Below are 21,393 nucleotides of genomic sequence, written 5' to 3' on the forward strand. Positions count from 1 at the left end.
GAGGACACTACATTCATTTGAGTTTAGGGGGGTATTACTTAACTTTCCTTGCAGCCACAAAATATGGAAGCTGTAATTTCCATCGTTTTGAAAAACTCTGTGTGCTCTGTTAGCCCAGTCCCTACAAAAGTGGCATCAATAGGAAGCCCGGGATGTCCCCGTGACAACACAGCAGGAGTCATATAAACTGCAGAAGTGGTGCTGGACATCTCAGACTTAATTGCTGGTGAAGGTTTGCTCAACACTGCGGCTTTTTTTCTCCTTTTTTTCTTGTTATATTGTTACATGTAAGAAACACCAAACCGGCAGGGCTGAAACCACGAGTAGTTCGTGGCTCGAAAACAACACGTAAATGTATGTGAATGACCTTTATAAACCATATTACCAATGATTTCCAGTATTTGCCAAAAAGCCATTGTCTGTATTTAAACTGGTATAAATAACTTGTTTGCCAATAATATGTAAAACAAATGTCAAATGTATCCATCATGAATGATATCGACTCATCTTGACCCACAAACAACATTTCTGTTGCAAGGTAGAAGCCGAAATCGGTTTTTGGCGAAGTGACTGTAACATATCCTTTATTTATCTAGTTTAAAAGTCACGTAGTAAATCCTGTTTATTTAGTCTATTTAGCAATATAAGTAAAGACATTGCATTAAAAAAAAAACCACACAAAAGAAAACACTGGAAATCAGTTTTTAGAAGATGATCACTTTGGGGAAAACGCGGTTACCATGGTATTTACTTGTTGTTGGCTCGTGTGCTAACTGTTTCCGACGGTACCTGAAGGCAGCTCTGCGTTCCTTTGCCTCAGTGAGCGCTCGGAGTATGCTTTCCAGCAAAGTTAGCGGTTGGAGAACTCAGCTTCAGCTTAATGGTTGTTTTCCTGTTAATTCAAGCGGCTAGACTACACTGACGTAACGTTAGGACTCGGTTCTGTTTTCGTCCACTTATTTTTTTTTCCACTGTAGCTAAAGTAAACTTCCAGCTCAAATCTGGGAGGCTGCGAGCCAATGGAGCGCAGATTGTATGGATGTAGATGAGGCATGCTGCTAGCACGCTAACTAGCTACGAAGGTAAGAGCGAGAAAGCTAAGAATTATTACCTTACTTTAACTAGCTTTGTGAAGCGTGTTGTTTATTTAGAACTGCTTAACCTAACTTAAAGATGGGTAACAGTGAAACAGAGAATGAAAGTATTTTTGGGGAAAAGCTGACCACTGAAGCGAAGAAGTTCCTAAACTTTGAGAAACTCTAAAGATGAGGCCCAGCAAGCTCAGTGCATCTGACTGAGCGAGCGGATGATACACAGTCACACTGTCTCCTTTCTCAGTTAGATTTACTTTTATTTGTTTTTGTATTCAGTGTGTGTGTGTGTATAAACCAGTGATCCAGAAACACTGTTAGTATCACGGAGTCTGTTGATCTTTTTTTTATTTTTTAATGTGAATTAATATTTTTTTAAAAAAACATTGTTGTGTCATTTGTTTGCAAACGAGAAGTCAAGCTTGAAGGTGCACACATACCTGGCTGTACACAGAAGTTGTCGGATGGCAACATCCTCTTTGACTGGAAGAGTAAACATGTCTGATCATAAAGTGCAAGTTTAATGAAGTACTTTTGCCAGCTTTTTGAAATTTGCACACAGTTTACAGAATTGTTAATACTAGGCATACTCCCAAGTTTGATGCTATTACGCTATTATGCTCCGATCCATGTGAAGGTTTTCTCCTGTGCAGTCGTCCCATTGGTTAGTTTCTCATTTCACTTGATTGAAATTTTACCGCAGTCACACATTCCTCAGCATTGACCTGAGGGCAAAAGACAGAAGTGGCTTAACCCCTACTACTTCACTGACCCTCCATTGCAGCAGTAATTACAAACTCATGCTGTGCCGCCCAGCATTGTTTAAACCCACATAAAACCTTAGTTTCCTGATGTGTCAGTCACCCCTAGCTGAATGTTAAAGAATGAGTGTAAAATTCACTAAATGTGTGAGGCCATAAAAAACGTGTTTGGTATTTGGTGTAAATATAATATAACAGTGGGATGGAAGAGATAAAGCAAACTGAAACAGAGTGTACTGTCATGGTAAAACCACCTTTACCAGAAGAACCACCTTTAGTAGTGATAACTTGAAGTAACTTCAGGTTTCTGTATGACTTTCACCATTGAGGTTTGCAATGATCCATTTATATACAGCTCTCTTGTGATATCCCGCCACAGCGTTTGAATCGAGTTGAAGTCTGGACTTTGACTTTCACAAACACCTCCACAAACACCTCCACCAGACACCAGCTGTCAAGCACAGTGGCGGAGGGGTGATGATTTGGGCTTGTTTTGCCAAATAAGTCCAAATAATCCGGTGGTCTAGCAGACTCCAAGTCGATCATGAACTCGTCTCCATACCAAAGTATTCTAGAGTAAATTATGAGCCCACCTGTCTGACAGCTGAAGCTTGGTCAGAATTGCAGCAACACAGCAGCAAATCTATGTCAGAATGTTTGAAGAAGAAAAGAATCAAGGTGTTGCAGTGGTCCAATCAAAGTCCAGACTTCGACTAATTTTATTAATCTAGCAGGACCTTAAGAGAGCTGTACATAAGTGTGGGGAAAAAAACTCAATGAACTGAAGCCATGTTGTAAAGATTGCAAAGAAAAGTGGGCTAAAATTCCTCCGCAACGATGTGAGAGACTGATAGTCATAAAGAAACTAAAAGTAATTTCAGGTTACTGCTACTAAAGGTGCTTTTGCCAGCTGCTGAATCGTGGGTTGAACTTTGTTTTTTTGATTTGGTTTTTGTTAAATAAATAATGACACTGTGTAATATGTCATTTGTTGCTTTTCATCTGAGGTTGTTTTTACCTGCTAAGGGTATTAAGTTTTTCCCTTTTTTACCATAACTGTATACTCATCTTTTTAATTTTAGTTTTTAATGTGTTAAGCTTGTTCACTCTCAGCCACAATTTTAATGCTTGGCTTGCGTGTGATAAACAAATTGTTCAGTGATCAAATCAGGGACTTTTCTTCTGCCAAAGTGTGCATGTATTGTTTTGTTTTGGGGTTTTTTTTCTCACATGTACATTAGTTGGTTGGAGTTTGAACCAACATAAAGCTTAAGTTGGCTGCAGGCAGCGAGAGGTGTAAAGGTGTGAAACAGGATTCTCTTCCTGTGCGTTTTCTTTTCTTTTTTTTTTAGGGTTTGTGGTTTATTAGTGCAGCTTAAAAAGTGTTTCATTGACACACATTTGACTTAAGTTGTAAAGTACTGAGGACTGGCACTTAATAATTCTGCATTGGCAGCGGCAGTCTAGCCCATGCACTTATAAAAAGGCCTCAAGAATATTTAAAGAATTTGTTTTGCCAGCTGCTATGTTTCCTTTGCAAAGCCTGCTCTCTGTCTCTCTGGGACTTCTGGTTTATATAAACTACCCATGATGACATCCACCAACTGGCTACCATAACTCTGAATACTGTGTGTTTGGTATCTTTGTGGGAAACAGTTTTACTAGTCATCACATCAAGCATGATGGACTTAAATACACTGTTGGTGGACAGCTGTGATGTGACTAATTTGCTCCTGACTGTGAAATATTACACTATAATTGCATCTTTGACTAGGTGTTAAAATGTGGCTAAGCATTTCTCATTTACGGCTTTCCCTCAGTTCCTCTTAACTGTAGTTTCCCGGATCAGTGCAGGGTATTATATGGGCTCAGACGGTCTTGGAAAACCTGTGAAAATCCTGGAATTTATCAGTAGTGTTTTACATGAGTACTTAAAATATGAATTAATTTCTTATATCTGATTTAATGCTGTTGTTGTTGTTGTTTTTGTTTTGTTTTTGTATAATGTGCTGCTGTATTGTACTAACAGGTGCTGGTAATGGGTAGGGATGCTTCATCACTACTAATTTGATCGTTATTCTCATGGCATTATTTACTCATTAACTATGGATGAATTCATTTAACTTTATAACTGTCCTTTGAATTTCCTTGAGCCTTAAATATTGTGTATTTTCAGTTTTTAAGTGAGTAAATCTTAACTAAACATGCATAGACACTAAAATTAATACCAAATTAAGATCGCCATTTGCAGCTGTATTGTTACAGACGATGCCGTCTTTGCCTCCTCTAGTTAGCTCACAACTTCACGGCACTGCTGCTGGATGACAGACACAGGAATTTCAGAGATCAGTAAAGCTTCTGTTTCAACAACAGTGAAGTATTAAACTGGCCTGCGCCCACTTTATCCATTTAACTGTTAGCAATTGCCCGATAGCCACATTATCATCACGTTGCCATTGGAAACCTGGAGGGCACAGCAAGCACTGTGCAGACCAGCGAGGAAATCAAAGTAGAAATAAAGAGTGAAATCCAGAGCAGAACAGCAGAATCAGACAGGTTTCAAGCCCTAAGAGCGGAGCTGAGGGTGTAAAAAGATGCAGACTGAGACAGAGCAATGTGAACGGTGGATGATAGGCTGCAGGCACATGTGGACAAGATGATTAACTTCGACTTTTTTTCCTTTACAATAATTTATTAAAATGTTTGTTATTTTGTTGTAGCCAGCTGTGAGGTCAGTTTTAACATGCAGGCAGTGGCCGGTGGTTCAGTCTTTCACAGTGAGCATAACACAACTAACACCACACTTTAAATGTTAGGTGTTGTGTTGTTTTCTGTACCTTTTTTTTCTAAGTAGGTTCTAAAATATATTTAACTTCACGATTTCTGATGAAGTTAGAAGTTAGATGTTAAATCTAACTTATAATTTGGATAATTAAACATTAAAAAATTAACACTTTCTAAATATAATTTCATTCCTTTTGTTTTTGCTTAAGGGGGTCAAAATCTTTGTCATGGTATTGAAAATGCTATTGAGTGTCGAGTGTTTTCCTGTGTTTCGGTAATTCTAGTATTGTGAAAACCCTAACCCTCTATGACCTCAGCCAGTGGTTTCTGAAGCCCTGTTTTAAAGCCTCAAGATGGTGATGTCACTATTTTTGGCGTTTTGAAAGGCGATTCGATGAGAAACCACACACTTATTGGCTTCTCAGTAAGTAAATAGCCAGTGGGTTATAGCCCAGAGTATCTCTCCAAACTAAACTTGATGCTTTATTCAGTATGACATAAAATTAATGACTTAACCCATAAACTCATCAGGGTAGTGTTTACTGATGTTGGGGTGATGTTTTCCCATAGATGTCTATAGGAGTCAAGGTCATTTTGCAACCACAAGTTGCCCCTGCTGGAAGTTAAAATGAATACATATTTAAGGGAATTCCATGTTGCCTTCACTTCTCAGACCTGGAAGCTGTGCCCATGTTTAATACTGTTTATGAGTGCGCTTTGTAAAACACAAAATCTCAGCTGACTGAAGTAGGTGGTAAGCGCTGTTCCCAACTACAACCTTTATTTGCATTATTATTAGGTCAAACTAATGCATCTAATATAGCTTAATATAGTCATACAACTAATACATCTAGTGCTATAATAAACCATAAAAAAGGCTGTTGAACTCTTATTTATTTAGCCTTAAAATAAATGGGATGGGCAAACTGTCAGAAAGACCTGTCTGATCAGTTGAGCCACATGAGAAACTAGATTTCCTGAAATTCCCATTTAGAAAACATTTGAAGCCTATTAGACTGCATTAGCTAATAGGCTTAAACTTTTTGATACTGGAGAAGAATTGTGTTTTTAACATCATTTAACTTTTGTTTTTGAAGGAGACACCAAATATTGTCTGTTTGTGTATGCAGTAATCCATGTGAAAGGATGATTACCACTTATTTCTTAAACAGAAATCTATGCATTTTCCTGTTATATATGATCATTTGATGTACAAAAATGTAGATTATACTTGATTAAATGAATCCTAAATGAGCAAAAGCATTAAAATGGGGGGAGGGTATTTTTCTGGGTCTGAGGTGCTCAGAAATTTTCAGTGCAGAAAAACCCACCTAGTCAAAGGCAAACTTGAAAGTCTGACATGGCTTAGTATCTGTGAAATGTGTTGAGTAGTGCTCACAGTGTGAAGTCTTAAGTGTAGAAGTCACTGAACCAAAACCTTGCTGCTTTCTCGGTGCCATGTCATTTGAGATCTGATCCCTGAGTGTCTGGGAATTGCTGGACCTTTTTGCGGGTGTCTGAGCACCAACATTCCTGGAAAGCCAAACTGAATATTGAGATTCAGAATGAATGTGAACCATGCAAAGCAGGTGCTCTGTAAATCTCGTGAACTATGCCACTGCCATTTGTTTCCCTCTTTTCAATGCAGGAAGAAAGAGCAGGATGCAAAAAAGCCTCTGTATGGGTAGACGGGAAGTAGGTAGACAGGTGGGGGAAGTTTAAGGGGACACACGAAAATCTATGCTAGTAAAGTTTTAAATTCATGATTGTGTGTTGTTGTTTTTTTCTCTGCTTTTAATCAACCAGGAGATGGCAGTAAACATGCACTGACTCTGGTGTTCTCATCTTTGGTCTGTACTAACTACCTCAAACTCTCACAGTTATTAGGAATAGTTTATAATGATCATAGTGAGAAAATAGAATTCCAACTCTGTGAGCGAGTCATTTAAATGCAGTTATGAAGTCATAGAATCATTTAAACCAGATATGAGCTCTGTCCCACAAACAAATTTCCAGCCCTTAAACAAATCACAGTGAACCAGGATCTTTGACTGCTGCAAGCCGGCTGCTGAGAAGGATAAACTTACAGGGATGCAACTAATAAATAAAGAGCTCATGATTAATCTCTCAAATGACTTTGGTGCTAATTAATCTTTTGGTCTATAAAATATGAGAATGGAAATTAGCAAATTTTTTGAGCATGAAACTCGTATGTTTTTGCTTTTTTGTTTTGGCTAATAACAAAAAAAGAGTCTACCATCTTTTTTTTTTAACAATTTGTTTATCAATGAATTAATTAAAGTGTTATTGTCAGGGTGCCAGTCAATATTGCATTTGTCATGAGACACACGTTTCAGTCAAAGATGGCCCCACCCGTCTGTAAGTGGACTGATAAGAGCGTGAAGTGACTTGTAATTTCTCGGTGTGTTGGTCATTGTTGTTGACACAGTTTCAAGCTCACACAGGAGTCGAGTTATATGATACCGTCTCAAGTGTTCAGCCCTCGCTGTGCGAGGCCACACCTCTTCAGCAAGCAGCGCTTTCTTAGCGGTGAGTCTCTCACTCCTGCCCAGACTCCATGCAGCTCAGGTTTTGTGTATCTCCGTTCAAGTTGGGAATTCTGTGGGACATTTTTCACTGGTTGGATTTTGAGTTTTCCATGAAGTAAAGTAAGTTTGTTTGTTTTTTGTTTTTGTTTTTTTGTCCTAATGACATTCTTCATAAAACCTACAAACGTCCATGTGCATTAACTTGGATTAATGTAGAATATCTGTAATTGTACTATTAATGTGAATGCTTATACACAATGAAATTCTTTTACTGAAACTGTTAATTAGTTGTCCTCAAGGATGTAAAGTTGTTCAAAAAATATTACAAACAAGAAAAATATGTTTTACCGGCAAGTAAATCACACCAAACCAAATACATACCTGTAAACACTTGACAAGTTTCAGTTTGCTTGCAACTGAGAAAGCAACTTCATCCATGCGTGGAGGATAGATGAGTGCAGATTATTTCCCGGGGATTTTAACTTGACTTCAACTTGCCAAGTGGGAAACGGAAAACTCAAAAATGCTCCAAGGCATATAACTGGACTCCCCAGATTTTAATGTAGAGGATATGCTTTGGTGTATTGTTGGAAACGAAAATCAACCTTGAATAATCATAGTGTTGATCAAAATGTCTCAGAATAAAGCAGAGTAATTGTTTCGGTAACTGAATTGTTTGTACTGACATTATTTGGGCTAATAGGATTAGTGGTGGCTGTTAAGGCTTCATTGAAAGAACATTGATAGATCAGTCCAGTGGTTCTGAAAGGGGCGTCTTTGGCGTACTTTGCTATAAATCTTAAAGTTGTGCTGCATCATTTAAATCCATTTCCACAGATTGGGACCATTAATGTGTATAAAATGAGAGTGCTGTGTTCATTGCTCCCTCCTATGTTATCTCTGGGCTAATAGAAACTGATAAGATTCTGACGCATCGGTTCAGTCTCCTTCACTTCTCTCAGGGTTGTAACAAGCTGTTCCTGCTGCTGTGCAGCGTCGTTTATTAGCCAAACAGCTAAATCAGTGTTAGGATTGTGGAGATATCCTTGGCAAATCTTCTTCCCAGTAAGGGGTCTGTTTTGAGGCCCAATTAGAAGTGGGTTTATTTATCATTTTGACTTGCATGTACTTTTACAGTATGCAAGTGTAGTTAAGAAAAAAAAAAAAAGAAAACCTGTTGTGTACTGTGTAGGATTATGTTGATCCAGACAGTCGCATAAAATCAGTGGTGGCACTCCTGATCTATGGATTTTAAAGATTGTGTCAGTGTATCTGCCAAAGATGGTGTGTGGCTGCGTCTATTTTTTATTTATTTTTATTATTTTTTTAATTGCCTGGTTTGAGATGTCAGTGCTCAGTGATGATGAGGTGGCTTTTTACTGTTTTGCTGTAACTGTGCAAAAACACCTGGCAGTTATCTGTGATTCAGAGGTGTGGAGGTAACAGTCACAGGTTTGTGGATGTATGTCATGGTTATGTCATTTTTAGGATAGTATAAGATAATGGGATACTTTTACTTTTATATATTTATTTTTGTAGATCTCTGCATGTTTCCTGGTGTTACCCAGTAGCTCGACTAACATTAAACTGGTTCTTGTATGACATAGCTGACTTCACCTTGGGTAGTTGTTCCTTTGCTTTCTAGTCTTAGCTGAAGTTAACCAAGCCTGTGTGCTGGAATGCAGCCACAGTGGCATTCCTCTGTTCACTTGGTTAATTATTAAACTTCCCAGTTTTTATTTGCCACCAGATGGATTTATAACTCATGCATTGTGAGCCAGCTATGACACGGAGTGAGTTAGTGGCAGTCATGACATCAGAGCCTAACAACCAGGCCGTCACAGGAAACACCCTAGACTTGACAACATGTATGTGTACTCATGCTGTGGAAGACTGTGACTACACCTGTCTAAGAGTTCAAAGAGGCAAGTCACACCTGAATCACTTAAGCAACAGGTCACAGATTACGTAATGGGCGGTCTTTATGAAGCTTGTGTGTTAATGATGTTTGCCTTTGTTTTAGGATTTTTTTTTAATTACGCTATTGGTTTTATTTGAAGAATAATGTCTAGTTATTTAGGATTATTCTCTGTTTTTTCTCCTTGCTGTTGGATTATCTTAGGTCGCAGGCTTTGTGAATAAACTCCCAAATTCTGAATCAAATTCGCTTGCTTTGTCCAATTCAGGGCTATGACACTTAAAAAAACAAAAAAACGAGGTTGGCACTTTAAACTAAATGAAAATGAAGTTCTTATTTAACAGAAGGACATGGTATGTGACATTATCTTTTGCCTCCACTGAAGAACAGGAACAGGAAGTCCATCTACTGACATGGAGGGGAACGGGGAGATCAGCGACACTGATAGCGGCATCATTCTTCATTCAGGTAAAAAACAAATATCAGTGTTTCAGCATTTTTATTTATTTATTTATTTTTTTAAATGTAGCAGCACAACCGTCATAGCACGCTTAGTAAAAAACTATGCACTCTAATCATTGCACACTGCAATGATATAGAGGTGAGATTTCAAACTGTTCCCCTGATTCTGTGTCAGTGTAGAACAGCTACAGGCAGGAGGAACAAACTGGGCAACTTTAACAACCTCAAATGCTGACATTAATGTGAAAGTAGGAAGTAGAGTTAAGTGCTAGAGAGTGGTGACAGTTGTAACTCAGCATGAAAAAGCCATGTGAAAGCCCACGATTTTAATTTTTTCACCTTTTTTTGTTTCCTGTCATTTCAAAACATTTATACTAACATGCGAAAAAACTAATTTCAGTAATGAGTCTTTGTTGTTCTTTTTGTTTTTCACTTGATTTGTTTTTTTTTTAACTTGAAGATGTCAAACTGTGTCCATTCTTTTAAATATTGTGGTTTAGTAACAATGCAAATACTTAAAAATATACAAAACTGTCAGTCAATCACAATCCACACAGCTTTATTTCCACAGGCTGAAGACTGAAAAGTCATCGGCCTCACTCCCCCCCTCAGGATCTATGTCAATCTATGTCCATACAAACTCCAAACTCCATTACCGGTGAACGAATGCAGAATTAAAGCACTTTAAAATCGGATGATTCTTTCCATACACCCTGTATTGCAGACTGTTAACATAAGATCAACACTGTAACTATTGGAAAATACGGTTGCTCTTGATTGCATCATTGCAATGATTCTAATCTGCATCTTTGCTTGGTTTTTCCCATGCAGTGTGTCAACTATCAAAATGGTAATAGACTATTTCCATTTGAAACGGGTTCTGAAAACCCACATCTGACCTGTAAAGCATAAAGTCATTTTTCCCTGTAAAGCCTTGCTTTTGCCATAAATGAGTGCTGAAACTGAGCAAACACATCACACATCAAACCAGATAAATTTATCACAGCACATGCTTTCAAGTCACTCTTAGTAAAACCTAAAGTATATTATATTTTTAAGCAACAGTGTCGATGATTTCTTGAGATCACTGCTGACTTAGCAAAACGGTATCCTTTTAGAAAATAACAGAATTCACCCAAACATGGAGTTATACCCTGGTTGCAGAAAAATCAGTTATGTTCTCAATAAAATAATCTCCACTAACTTTTCACTTTTAAGAAGTCATTCCTTCAAGGTCAGGTAGATGTTATCTACCAAGTTAAACAAACAACAGGATGAAACCATTGCAGCAGAGACCATAGTTTTCATTCTTCACATTCATGGAAACCTTTTGCTGCCTACAACCTACACAATGCAACCGCTGCTGACACTTGGGTCAGAAATTTGGACAGTATGCTTGTAGTAGCCATTGTATTCAGAGATGTAAACGGAGATGAGGAATAGCTAAAAGAGGTTATGTCTGCCTAACTCTGTAGCCACTTTTTTGTTTTATTTACACATAAAAGCATCTTATTTCAGTTGTTACAGTTCCATAACATTAGGGTCAATTCAAACAACTTTTTGAGTTTTGAAATATGAGTAATGCCTATGTCTTCCTTAGGAGGACATAATGAGATGTAAAAACATTTTCACTTGTCAAGATCTAATAACATCCTGTAACAGTGTGTAAATAGACGTTTTTGTTGTTGAACAACTTTAATAAATATCCAGCTACAGCTTTCATGAATTTGGTGCAGTAGGAATGAATTCCAGCAATGCAGCGTACATACTGATCATAGCAGAGCAGGGCGAGCTGCTCGTTGGTCACAAATGCGGGGTGGAAGAGGTTAAACAATTTGCCTGCCCAAAGGCGCAACTGGGCATTTTAAGTTCAGCCCTTGTAAACATGCTGATCTTTGTATTCTGTCATTTTTTGGGGAGGATTGCCACAGTTTACTTCAGGGTGTCAGTAAAGTTGCCTCTCCACTTTGGTCATCTTCCTCACAGTATCATATAATTAACGGCAAACATTAGCTGTTTTGTTTTTGCACACACATTAGTTTCTGCTGGTTTGCTTTGGCCCCTCTGAAATTCCTCACGCCCTAATTGAGCCGCATGATCTTTGTTCTATACAATGAAAAAATGTCACACCAGAAAGAATAGGGCGATTATGACTGTGAGGAAGAGGAATTTCCCAGCCTATTGTAATGCTGTCACTTTTTTTTTTTTTTTCTCCTGTCGCGCCTCATATGTTTGTCAGTACCTGCAGGGATTCTGTTAATAATCTCTGAAGGTATGTGGTGCTTAATGGATGATGCCTGAAACCACTCCCATAAGCTGGAGACCTAATGGCATTAGTCACCAAGGCTACAGACAGCACCAGTCGAACGCTCACGTTGTTTATAGTAACAGAGAAGCTGACGGTTATTTTGCTTCAGTGTTACTAATTAAAACAGCAGATAAGACAATAGATTCGTTCTTCTGTCCACTGTTATTGTTGCTTTTAGTTTCAGCGGCCTCCATTGGTAATCTGCTTCAATGATATGACTGAATAGATTTTTTTTCTCCAGCTGCTCTTTACAGACATAACAGTATACATCATAAACAACCCTTTTATATACACACCAGGAAAAAAAACTAGATTTAAACGGCTCAATACAGATAAAATATGTGAGTATAATTGAATTTGTATCTCCATAGTAGTCTGATTTCTCTGTAAGTATGACATTGAACGATTTTTACTGTCTTTAGTCAGTTTCTTGTTTTTGTGGTGAAGATCCAGGCATTGTTGTGCACACAGAGTTGTCACTTCAGCACAACGCATTTCAGAAGCAAATTGAGGACTGTGTTGAAAACACACATCTGCAACACAATGTCAACAGAAACTGAGCATGTTAAGCTTCACAAAGGCGGGAGTTGTTGCAGGACTCTTCTTTGGAATAGAATCAAATTTGTCTAGGTTCAGCCAATGAACCAGCAACGTGTATGTGCTTTGGTATCTTTAAGAAGAGCTGAATGGTTTTTGTATTCACCTTTATGAGTGATGTCAAATACTAGGTGAAAATAATTAAACATTGTGTGTTTTAGAGGATTCCCTCCTTTTCATCTATTTTCCTTTAGTTTATTTGGGCAGATTTATTTGACTTCTTTAGCCATCCATCCATTTTCTGCTGTTATTCAGTTTTGGGGTCTCACGGCCATCACATTTCATGAAAGTAAATTCAAGATGTTTTAAAACTTGGAGGCTGACTCACCAGGCTGTGAATGATATGGCTGTCCCTGTTTGACCTCCATTGGAGTTGGACAGTAGCATGCTTAGATGTTTCTTTAGCCCTGAAGTTTACTATTCCTCTCCCTGCATATGTGTGTAATTATTGTACATGTTGTGTAACCGCTGTTAAGATTTCAAATCTCGGTCTGAGATTTAAAATCTCAGTTTTCTCAGGTGTTCTTGGTAGTGTTTCTGTCATCTTGCTGATACACAATGACAATCATCACTGAGTTTCTTCTTAAGTTACAGTTGTGCTTTTAATGACTTTTTTTTTCTTTTGGATTTAAGTTTCATTGGAGATTTTTGCTTTTCCTTTACCCTGTAAAGTCTTAACCATCAAGTGACTGCCAAAAAAATATTTTTCTTTGAAAGTGGGGTGTTTATTGAACATTTTAACACATTTTTCTAAAAAAAGAAAATAAATATCACTTTGCATATATGAGTTTTAATTTGTACCATTCTTGCATTTTCTGGCATTTTATTATTCATACTAACACTGCAAAAAAATCACATCGATGATGCTGAGGTCCCAAAAACTCATGCATCAAATATAATATATTTTTTTAGTAATTTATTATGTATTTAAACAAAGAAATACATGAATGTCACATCATCTCATATTTGTTCATGTGCTCCTTTGCCATTGCAGGGTCTGACAGCCCAACAACCCACACAAAGGATGTGATCACACACACACGGGCCATAAAGATCAAACACCAGGAGCTCCAAGAGAAGTTGGAGATCTGCATACATGAGCTGAGGAAACTGTGCATCCGAGAAGCTGTAAGTAACGCTTACTTCACTGGTCATCCACAGATCAACCGTTTAAAACCTGGCGAGGCTGCATATTACAATGACACATGTCACAGAACAAATGAGTCACATCTAATTCATCTCTTCATTAAAGTCTTAATGGTTTAAGTAGATCTACACAAAGTAAAGACAATTGTTAGGAAATTAGGCAAGCTATCACAAGTACAGCTTGTGCTCACACTGGAAGCACACTGCAGATGATTCAGCCTCCGTTTATGAAGGATTAAATTGGTGGGGCAGTTTTCTTGTTATGTTTTGGTGTTAACAAAGTGACCTGCAGGAGGGACATTTCGTGTTTTCGTTTTTTTTAATGAGAATATTGGTAACACAAGCGGATGGACAAATATGTATGAATGCAAAGTGACTGAGGATGGGACGCTAATGCGAGATCACAGGACAGTCATAGGTTGCAGTTTTACATGCTCCATTTCCAAATCAACCCGTCCATCCTTTTTAATCACTTATCTAATACATGGTTGCAGATGAGCTGGAACTGATCAAAAATGACCTCTGGTTTTAAAACCAGAGCAACAGGCAGTTAGAAGACCCTGGTTAAAGGATCGGAGAGGCCGGCTGCTCTGATATACAAGCAGGGGCCTGTCCATGTAGACCTTTTTAAGTTAGTAACAGAATTTTAAAGTGGATTCGGACTTTCACTGGAAACTAGTGAAATGGTGCAAGAAAAGGTGTAATATATGACCACCAGCTAGTTTTTGTTAGCAGCCTGGCTGCTGCATTCTGCACCAGTTGGAAATAATTATGGAGGACTGAGAGATGCAAAATTGAAAAGTGAATTGCAATAATCAAGGCAGGAGAATATTAAAGTGTGAACTAAAAGTTCCAGGTGATTGAATGAAAGTAAAGGTTCAATTTTTTTTGTTTATTTGTGAGGTGAAGTAAACAAGACCTGGTACACTCTGGTCAGGTCTCCAGTCCGTCACAGAGAATTTCCAAATCACAGGAAAAGATATGAAATTTTAGCCGATTTCAAAAGTGAGTCATTCAGAATAGATAGTTCGGTGCCACAGTGAGACTGAGACTTCTTCTCAGCTATTTTCTCTTTTCCTTTTAGGCCATTTAGAAGGAATAAGGTCAACACCAATTCTAACTAATGCATTTTCAAGGTTATCGCCGTTATCCATCGTACCTGTTCTCTGTTATCCCATTTCTTTCAGATAGACCGTGGAGAGAAATCAGTCCATGTAATGTGGCTGTAGTGTATGAATGCATTATAGCTGTTAAAGACTTGGGTTTAAGTAGTTTCAGCCTCAGTTTGGATCCAGCATGAGACCTTTTTTTTTTCACGTTGTTATTTTTCATGTTAAGTCTTTCCTCTTTTCTATGAAATGAAATCTAGAAATTTCCCAACTGGACACACACTCAGATTCAGGCATGTTCATGACGTGCATGGGTGCTCCGGGGTAAAATCCCAGGACTGATCATTCTTTCCTGCTGACACTTGGGCAAGGCAGTCCTGTTGGGACATGCTGTAGGTGAACTAATGAGAGTCATGATACCTCTCCCAGATCTCAGTGACAAAAGAATAAGTAAGCTTATTGGCTACACTTGAGATTTTGTCTGTCTGTAAAGGCGGTTGACTCTGAGTGACTCAAAGTATGAGCCTCTTTTGTGTGATCTTTAATGAAATCGGAAACAGTGCTTTGCTTTTCTCTGGGTTCAGTGAAGACACGGGTACTTAATACAGTGGGAAAGTGAAACCCAAAGAATGTGTTGTGAAAGAAAATCTCTGCAAATGCAAAATTGTGCAACCACATCTCTGCACCTATAAGCCTGAACATGTAAAGAGATAAGATGTAGATACTTGTACACCATTTCAGAACTACAACATGGAGATGGTTGAGTAAACTGCATGGGAAAAAAAACTGCCAGGAACAAAACTGACGAGATTTATCGGTGTTGATTTTTAAAAGAAGCCTTGTTTTGATTGACCATTTAACCAAGCTTCTGTGTATCATCATAAAAATAAACTTTTATTCATGCTGAGATGTTGCTTTATGGACATTTGGATTTTAATTAGTTACATATTGTTTAGGAGCTGACAGGCCGGCTGTCAGAAGATTATCCTCTGCAGCCAGGAGAGAAGCCCCCGCAGGTTCACCGCCGCGTTGGAGCTGCGTTTAAACTTGACGAACTCAAAATCCCTCGAGGAGCAGAGGTATAAGCCAAATTTGGAGACTGCACAATGGAATAGTGTCTTCTTGTTGTTGTCTGTCTCTCTGCTAAACTGCCGTAACCTTTGCAGGATTCAAAATTGAGTTCAGTCAACGCTTCTCTAGCGCTTCAGATGAAGATATATGAAGCTGCACGGAAGCTCTGTGAAGAGGAAAACTTGAGCAAGTCTGTGAGGAAGAGCCGCCTGCAGCAGTGCAAAAGAGAGGAGAAGAAACTCAAGCATCTACAAGAGACGGCCTTCAGCCTTCGACTGGAGCATGGCCGATCATCACCACTCCCTGCCCTCAGTATTACGCAACCAGGTAAGGTGACAATTCACATCATAATGGCTCTTCATATAAATGTTTAATTTTAATACTGAGTGTCTTTCGGTTTTGTTTTTTTAGATCTTGGCACATCTGATGACAGCTCTCTATCTGATTCTGTTGTCCAAGATGAAGGTAAGGTTCTTGCTTATTTCTTTGAAAGCGCTTTCTTTCTTTCTTTCTTTTTTCTAGTTTAAAACCCTCACAGAGTTTATCAGATGACTAGTTAACCACAGAAACTTCACGAGAATTCAAATGTTTCCTAAATACTGCCATTCTCAAAGGTAGAGAGTCTGTGGTGACAGTAAATGTTATCCATGCAAAATTCTTTACCATACATATCATTTGTGGGGGGGGTTGTTCTGTTTTTTTCCTAGAAGTCATAAGTCAGTCTTCACAGCCTTCTTCAGGACTCCCTTATCCAGCAGAGACAGATCCTCCCCAGCTGCTCCCTCTGTCCACGCAGTCTTGCGTGGATGGCGCCTACCTTTCTCCATGTGTGACTCCACAGTCCCTGCAGCTGAACCTGAGTCACTCTCCCCATCCAAGCGTTGACTTGAGCTTTACCTCGAGCCCAGCGTATGACCTTCCTCCCATCGAGCACTCCCCGTGGACTGAGTCAAGTCTTGACCAGCCCTACCAGAAGAGCAAGAAGTCGCGCTCGTCCATCAAGATGAGGTAACCCAGGCTATCCATTATAACTCCTTTCCTGTTTATCAAGTTGTGAGGATTGGAATTGGAAACACAAACTATGATTTGTGATGTTATGTAAACGAACGTTGGATTCTTTGGAAGGAATCCAGTTAGATTTTTTCCAAAGAACCCAACGACCAAATGAGGTTTAAAGAACAACAAAAAAAGATCCTTTCACTTCTAAAATCTAAAAGGAAACTGTTAATTAACACGTTAACAGTGTAAGAAATTCCTTTACTTCAAAACAGGTCATCTTCATCTACTTTAGAGAAGCCATTTTTAAAAAGTAACCTTTTTTTCACTACAACCATTATTGCTCTGAATTAAATAGAACAGTAGTCAGTGTGCAGAGCCAACTGAGAACTGTAACTCTATACAAATGTATATATAGAAACTCCTGCCTCTGATAATGTGTATTCTTCTATTTGTTTTCATTTCTAAAAGGAACAATTGCTGTTTGCCACAGTATTAAATCACTCAATGTTTGATATGTCAAAATGCATTTGTCAAAGTGTGTGTGCGTATATGTCCACACTGTCCACCCTTCATGTAGTACCCACATTAAACATTCATAAGAAATATTGTTATATTAATTACTCTCCTATGTTGTGTGTTCAGCAGCCCAGCCAAACCTGAGTCTTTGCCACCTTTGGATGCTTGTTTAGCACAGTCGGCTCTGCCTGTTCAACTTTCCCATCTAAAGCTGAGTCGCACCCAGTCAAACAGTACACCCTCCACCCCAGAGATGCGAGTGCACAGACAGCTCTCCCTCAGGTAGCTATACCTCACACATATCTGCATGTTGAAATTGCACCCTGTGTGGTGCTCCTTTACTGAATGGATTATTTAAAAATATAGTTAAAGTTATTTAAGCCTCATGCAGTTTCTTTGCAAAGTAGCTTTGTTATTGTGTTTGTTATAATTATTGTGGTTTGCACAGGCTGTCCTCTCCTGACTCTGCATTTGAAAAGGAGCGCGGTCGGCCCCGAGGCCCAAGGAGGCGGCTGACCGAATACTCAATAACTTTACCAGAGACTCCATCCCCTACACTGAACTACAGAAGCCATGCTAGCTCTGACGACAGCAACTCTGAAAACTCGTTTCCTTCTTACAATAGCTCCCCGTGTCGGGAATTGCCCGGTGATTTGCCCAAACAATTTCCATCTGCATTCCTGCTCCCCTGCCCAGTTGGCAGCTATGGACCTCAAGCTTTCCCACATGCTGGCTTTTACCGTAATCCCCGGCAGCAGCCCAGTCCTGGTATTCCAAAAGCCTATTACAATGAAGAACGGGTCTACAATGAGATGGATATGCCACGAAGCTATTTCCCCCAGCAAGCTCCTTGTTCCTCGAATAGATATGATAATAGGTATAAAGACACTGCAGTACCTCACCAGAGAGTACAGAGGCCTTTTGCTCCTGATATTAGAATCACCCCGCCAGCAAATTGGGACCATCCACAATGCCACATGAATGGTCTCCCACGACAAGTAGTGAACGAACAGCTAAAGTCGTGGCACAGACGCAGTCAGCAAAGAGCACCCAGGTCTCGTTCCCTTGACAGACAGGGAGCAATGCGGATGAAAAACGTGTTTGTCGGAGAGTCGCCCTGCTACCAAACTCAGCAGTACCATGAGCAGGTAAATGAGCTAAGCTTATTCGTTTTTTTCAAAGCATTTCATTCTGCTTTCTTTAATAGAGTCATAAGTAGGTGAGAAATTGAACAATACATAAATGCTGATATGATACAGACAAAATGTTTGCATTGTGATGATCTGACACAGTAACACTGTACACCTGTCTCCGTTTTTAAATGCTGGCAGCTGTTTGAAGTGAAAGTGAACAATTACTTTGTGTTGCTGCGACAGGGAGAATACTCTGCTTTTTACTGCTGTACGTACGTCTCCACATGTTCATCTTTTCTTTCTGTTGATCATTTCCAGGTTATTCAAAGAGGGACTCTCCACAGAGCTGCAGAGGGTGCTCAAGGCCACTGGTTTGGAGAGGACGCCTCTCACTTTTACAGCCAAGTATAAAGAGAAGAAACTTGGATGCCAAACTTAACTCTGTTAATGTAAAGGCAGCATATTTTCCCATTATACCAAAGTGAGATAGAAAATTGATGTAGAGCATTTTTTTTATCTCTATCAGGACTTCTCATGAAAGCTTTTGTTATCCTGGAGTGAAAAATTGGAGCGTCTTACAAAACAATGTTACATGGCACAGCACTAACTATAGTCTCCAGGTTACCATAAATCAGACATCCTCAGAAATGTGATTGCAGTGTTTGTTTGATTTTCTTTGTTTTTTGGCCATTTTAATATTTATAGGTTAAGCATTGATCTGAATGCCAGTGAATTACTATTAATGAAGCAGCCAGCTAAATTTAGGTCAATCCATTGATTAAACCTTGCAGGTTTCTTATCATTCCTTCACATCTGAAGCAATCAAACAAAATGAAAACTGGAGGAAGAGATGACATGAGTTCCTACGAAGAATCAGCTACCAAAATGTGCATAATGTAGTCAGATGTAAAGTTGTATTAGAAATGAATCTGGGATGAATTGATAACGCCAGATTGATATTGAACTACCTTAGGTACTTTAGATCCACACTAACATGTTTTTGTTTTAAAACACAATAGATGTGCGTCCTGCATCTATAACATGCAGAATTAAACAGGGTTAAAAAATAATGCTTTATGGTGCCTTAAATGCAGTAATGTGGACATGATGTATAAATGTATTAAAATGTGTTTTAAAACAAGAAAATATATGTGTTAGCACGGCCTTAATGTAACATAGATGTGGTTATCTCTAGCTTAAAACAAACCAAATAATTAATCATTTTGAGAAATGTACCCCCAGACAGAGAAGCTAAGTTTCTGCTGTTTGCTAGTTGGAAAACTAATATACTCGTTTTCATCCTACCTGTATGAAGGAAAGGAGTCTACTGCTAAAATAATGCAAATTAGCAACACACCCTTTATAAGTGTGTGTTTGGGTTGTTTTTTTATCATGTTACCTGAGATTAATTAAGTCACAGTTTTAATGAACTTGTGCTGCTTTAATTCAAGATCCCAGGTTTGATCTCTTTATCACATACTTACGGAGGCAAATTTGTCTCAATGTTATACTTAACTGGCACAGCTACAGAAACATTTAACTTGAACTAACAGATTTAAACAGCTAGTTGAAACTAGACACTAACTCATTCATGTGGGATGGTGGCAAACTGAGCAGAGGCTTGAGGCTTGGCAGCTATTAGCGTGTCAAATTGTAATGTTTTGAACTTCATCTGTGCCTTTACCTGCGTCTGAGAGAGCAGTTCACTAACCTTTCTGTTAGCAGCAGTAATAGTTTGACACTGAGGTAGACACAAACACTCCAAGCCCACCACTCTCAACCAAACAAACTTCAAATAATAGATATTTGAGAATCAGAGTCATGTAGAGCGAATTCAGCTACAGATACACACTGACTGGTCTCTCACAGTAATCTATTTATCTTAATTTATTGTGATTTGCACCACTGGACCCGTGAAAAGTCAGACTTGAAATTAAATAAAATGTGGACCAGAGTTTGCAAAACAAAACAGGTGTCTAGTTTACAAAAAGAAAAACAGACCACAATCATGTTACCCTTTGTGTCTCTTTTTTTTACTGTCTTTTTTATTTATCATTTACTGTAGTTTAAGTGGATTTATTGTGTTATGTTGCTGTTTTTAAAAAAAACCTGTGAAAGTGTTTTCCCTGTGGAGATGAATAAATATTATTGTTGAGTTTAATTAGCTTATATTGTAAATGGACTGATTCTTATATAGCGCTTTTCTACTCTCCCGGAGTTCTCAAAGCGCTCTATACAACACACCACATTCACCCAGTCACACCCATTCTCGCAAGCACTACCTCTATACTGAGTGCTTTCTAACTAGACTCACACACATTCATACTCCGATGGATGCATCGGAGAGCAACTTGGGGTTAGTATCTTGCCCAAGGACACTTGGCATGCAGACTGGAGGAGCCTGGGATCGAACCTCCAACCTTCCGATCAGTAGGTGACCTGCTCTACCTCCTGAGCTACAGCCACCCCGAAGGTCCCGTTACAACGGGACCTTTGTAATACAAATATTTCCTGAAGACATTTTGACATATCAAGGTAGGGAAAAAAATTGATGTAAATGTACGCAATTATGGCCATATCGTTGCTTGAATTATTCATTTTTAAGATGCTGGCTCACTATCACACTGTCTGGTCATCCTCAGACACAACCGATCATGTGACTTGGACTATCACTGCCTTTTGTGCAATCTACCTTTGAAAGAGCAAGGATGGCATACGCTCATACTAAATATGACAGAGAAATAACAAGAGGACTGACAAAATATTAATTATGAAGTTAAGTGTTTTGGGGATGGTTTTACATTTAGAGTAAATGTGCTGATGCTAAAATTTTTATATAAACTTCACAAATAAAGAAAACGGTGTGAGATGAAGAAACACACTACTTAGTCATTTATGATTAAAGACATCCTCAGAAATGTGAGTGAAGTGTTTTTGTTTTTCTTTGTT

The 21,393-nt window shown here is 38.7% G+C and overlaps 1 protein-coding gene across 6 annotated transcripts; it reads left to right on the top strand.

The window, feature by feature from the left end:
- The first annotated feature begins 775 nt into the window (after nt 1–775).
- inavab (innate immunity activator b) lies at nt 776–20,605 on the top strand. 6 transcript variants are annotated; one of them, XM_005469417.2, is made up of 10 exons: nt 776–1,082; nt 9,489–9,571; nt 13,465–13,598; nt 15,682–15,804; nt 15,892–16,123; nt 16,208–16,261; nt 16,504–16,804; nt 17,438–17,593; nt 17,760–18,459; nt 18,763–20,605. In XM_005469417.2, exons 2-10 carry the CDS (start codon nt 9,517–9,519, stop codon nt 18,853–18,855), a joined length of 1,848 nt encoding a protein of 615 aa, XP_005469474.1. In that variant the 5' UTR covers nt 776–1,082; nt 9,489–9,516; the 3' UTR covers nt 18,856–20,605. The 6 variants fall into 6 exon arrangements, with proteins under 6 accessions (XP_005469474.1, XP_005469472.1, XP_005469475.1 ...); XM_005469415.2 differs by having other exon boundaries at nt 9,494–9,571; XM_005469418.4 differs by lacking the exon at nt 776–1,082 and adding an exon at nt 7,176–7,305.
- The last annotated feature ends 788 nt before the right edge of the window (nt 20,606–21,393 follow it).

The sequence above is a fragment of the Oreochromis niloticus genome, linkage group LG5 (genome assembly GCF_001858045.2).
Source record: "Oreochromis niloticus isolate F11D_XX linkage group LG5, O_niloticus_UMD_NMBU, whole genome shotgun sequence".
Classification (NCBI taxonomy): Eukaryota; Metazoa; Chordata; class Actinopteri; order Cichliformes; family Cichlidae; genus Oreochromis; species Oreochromis niloticus.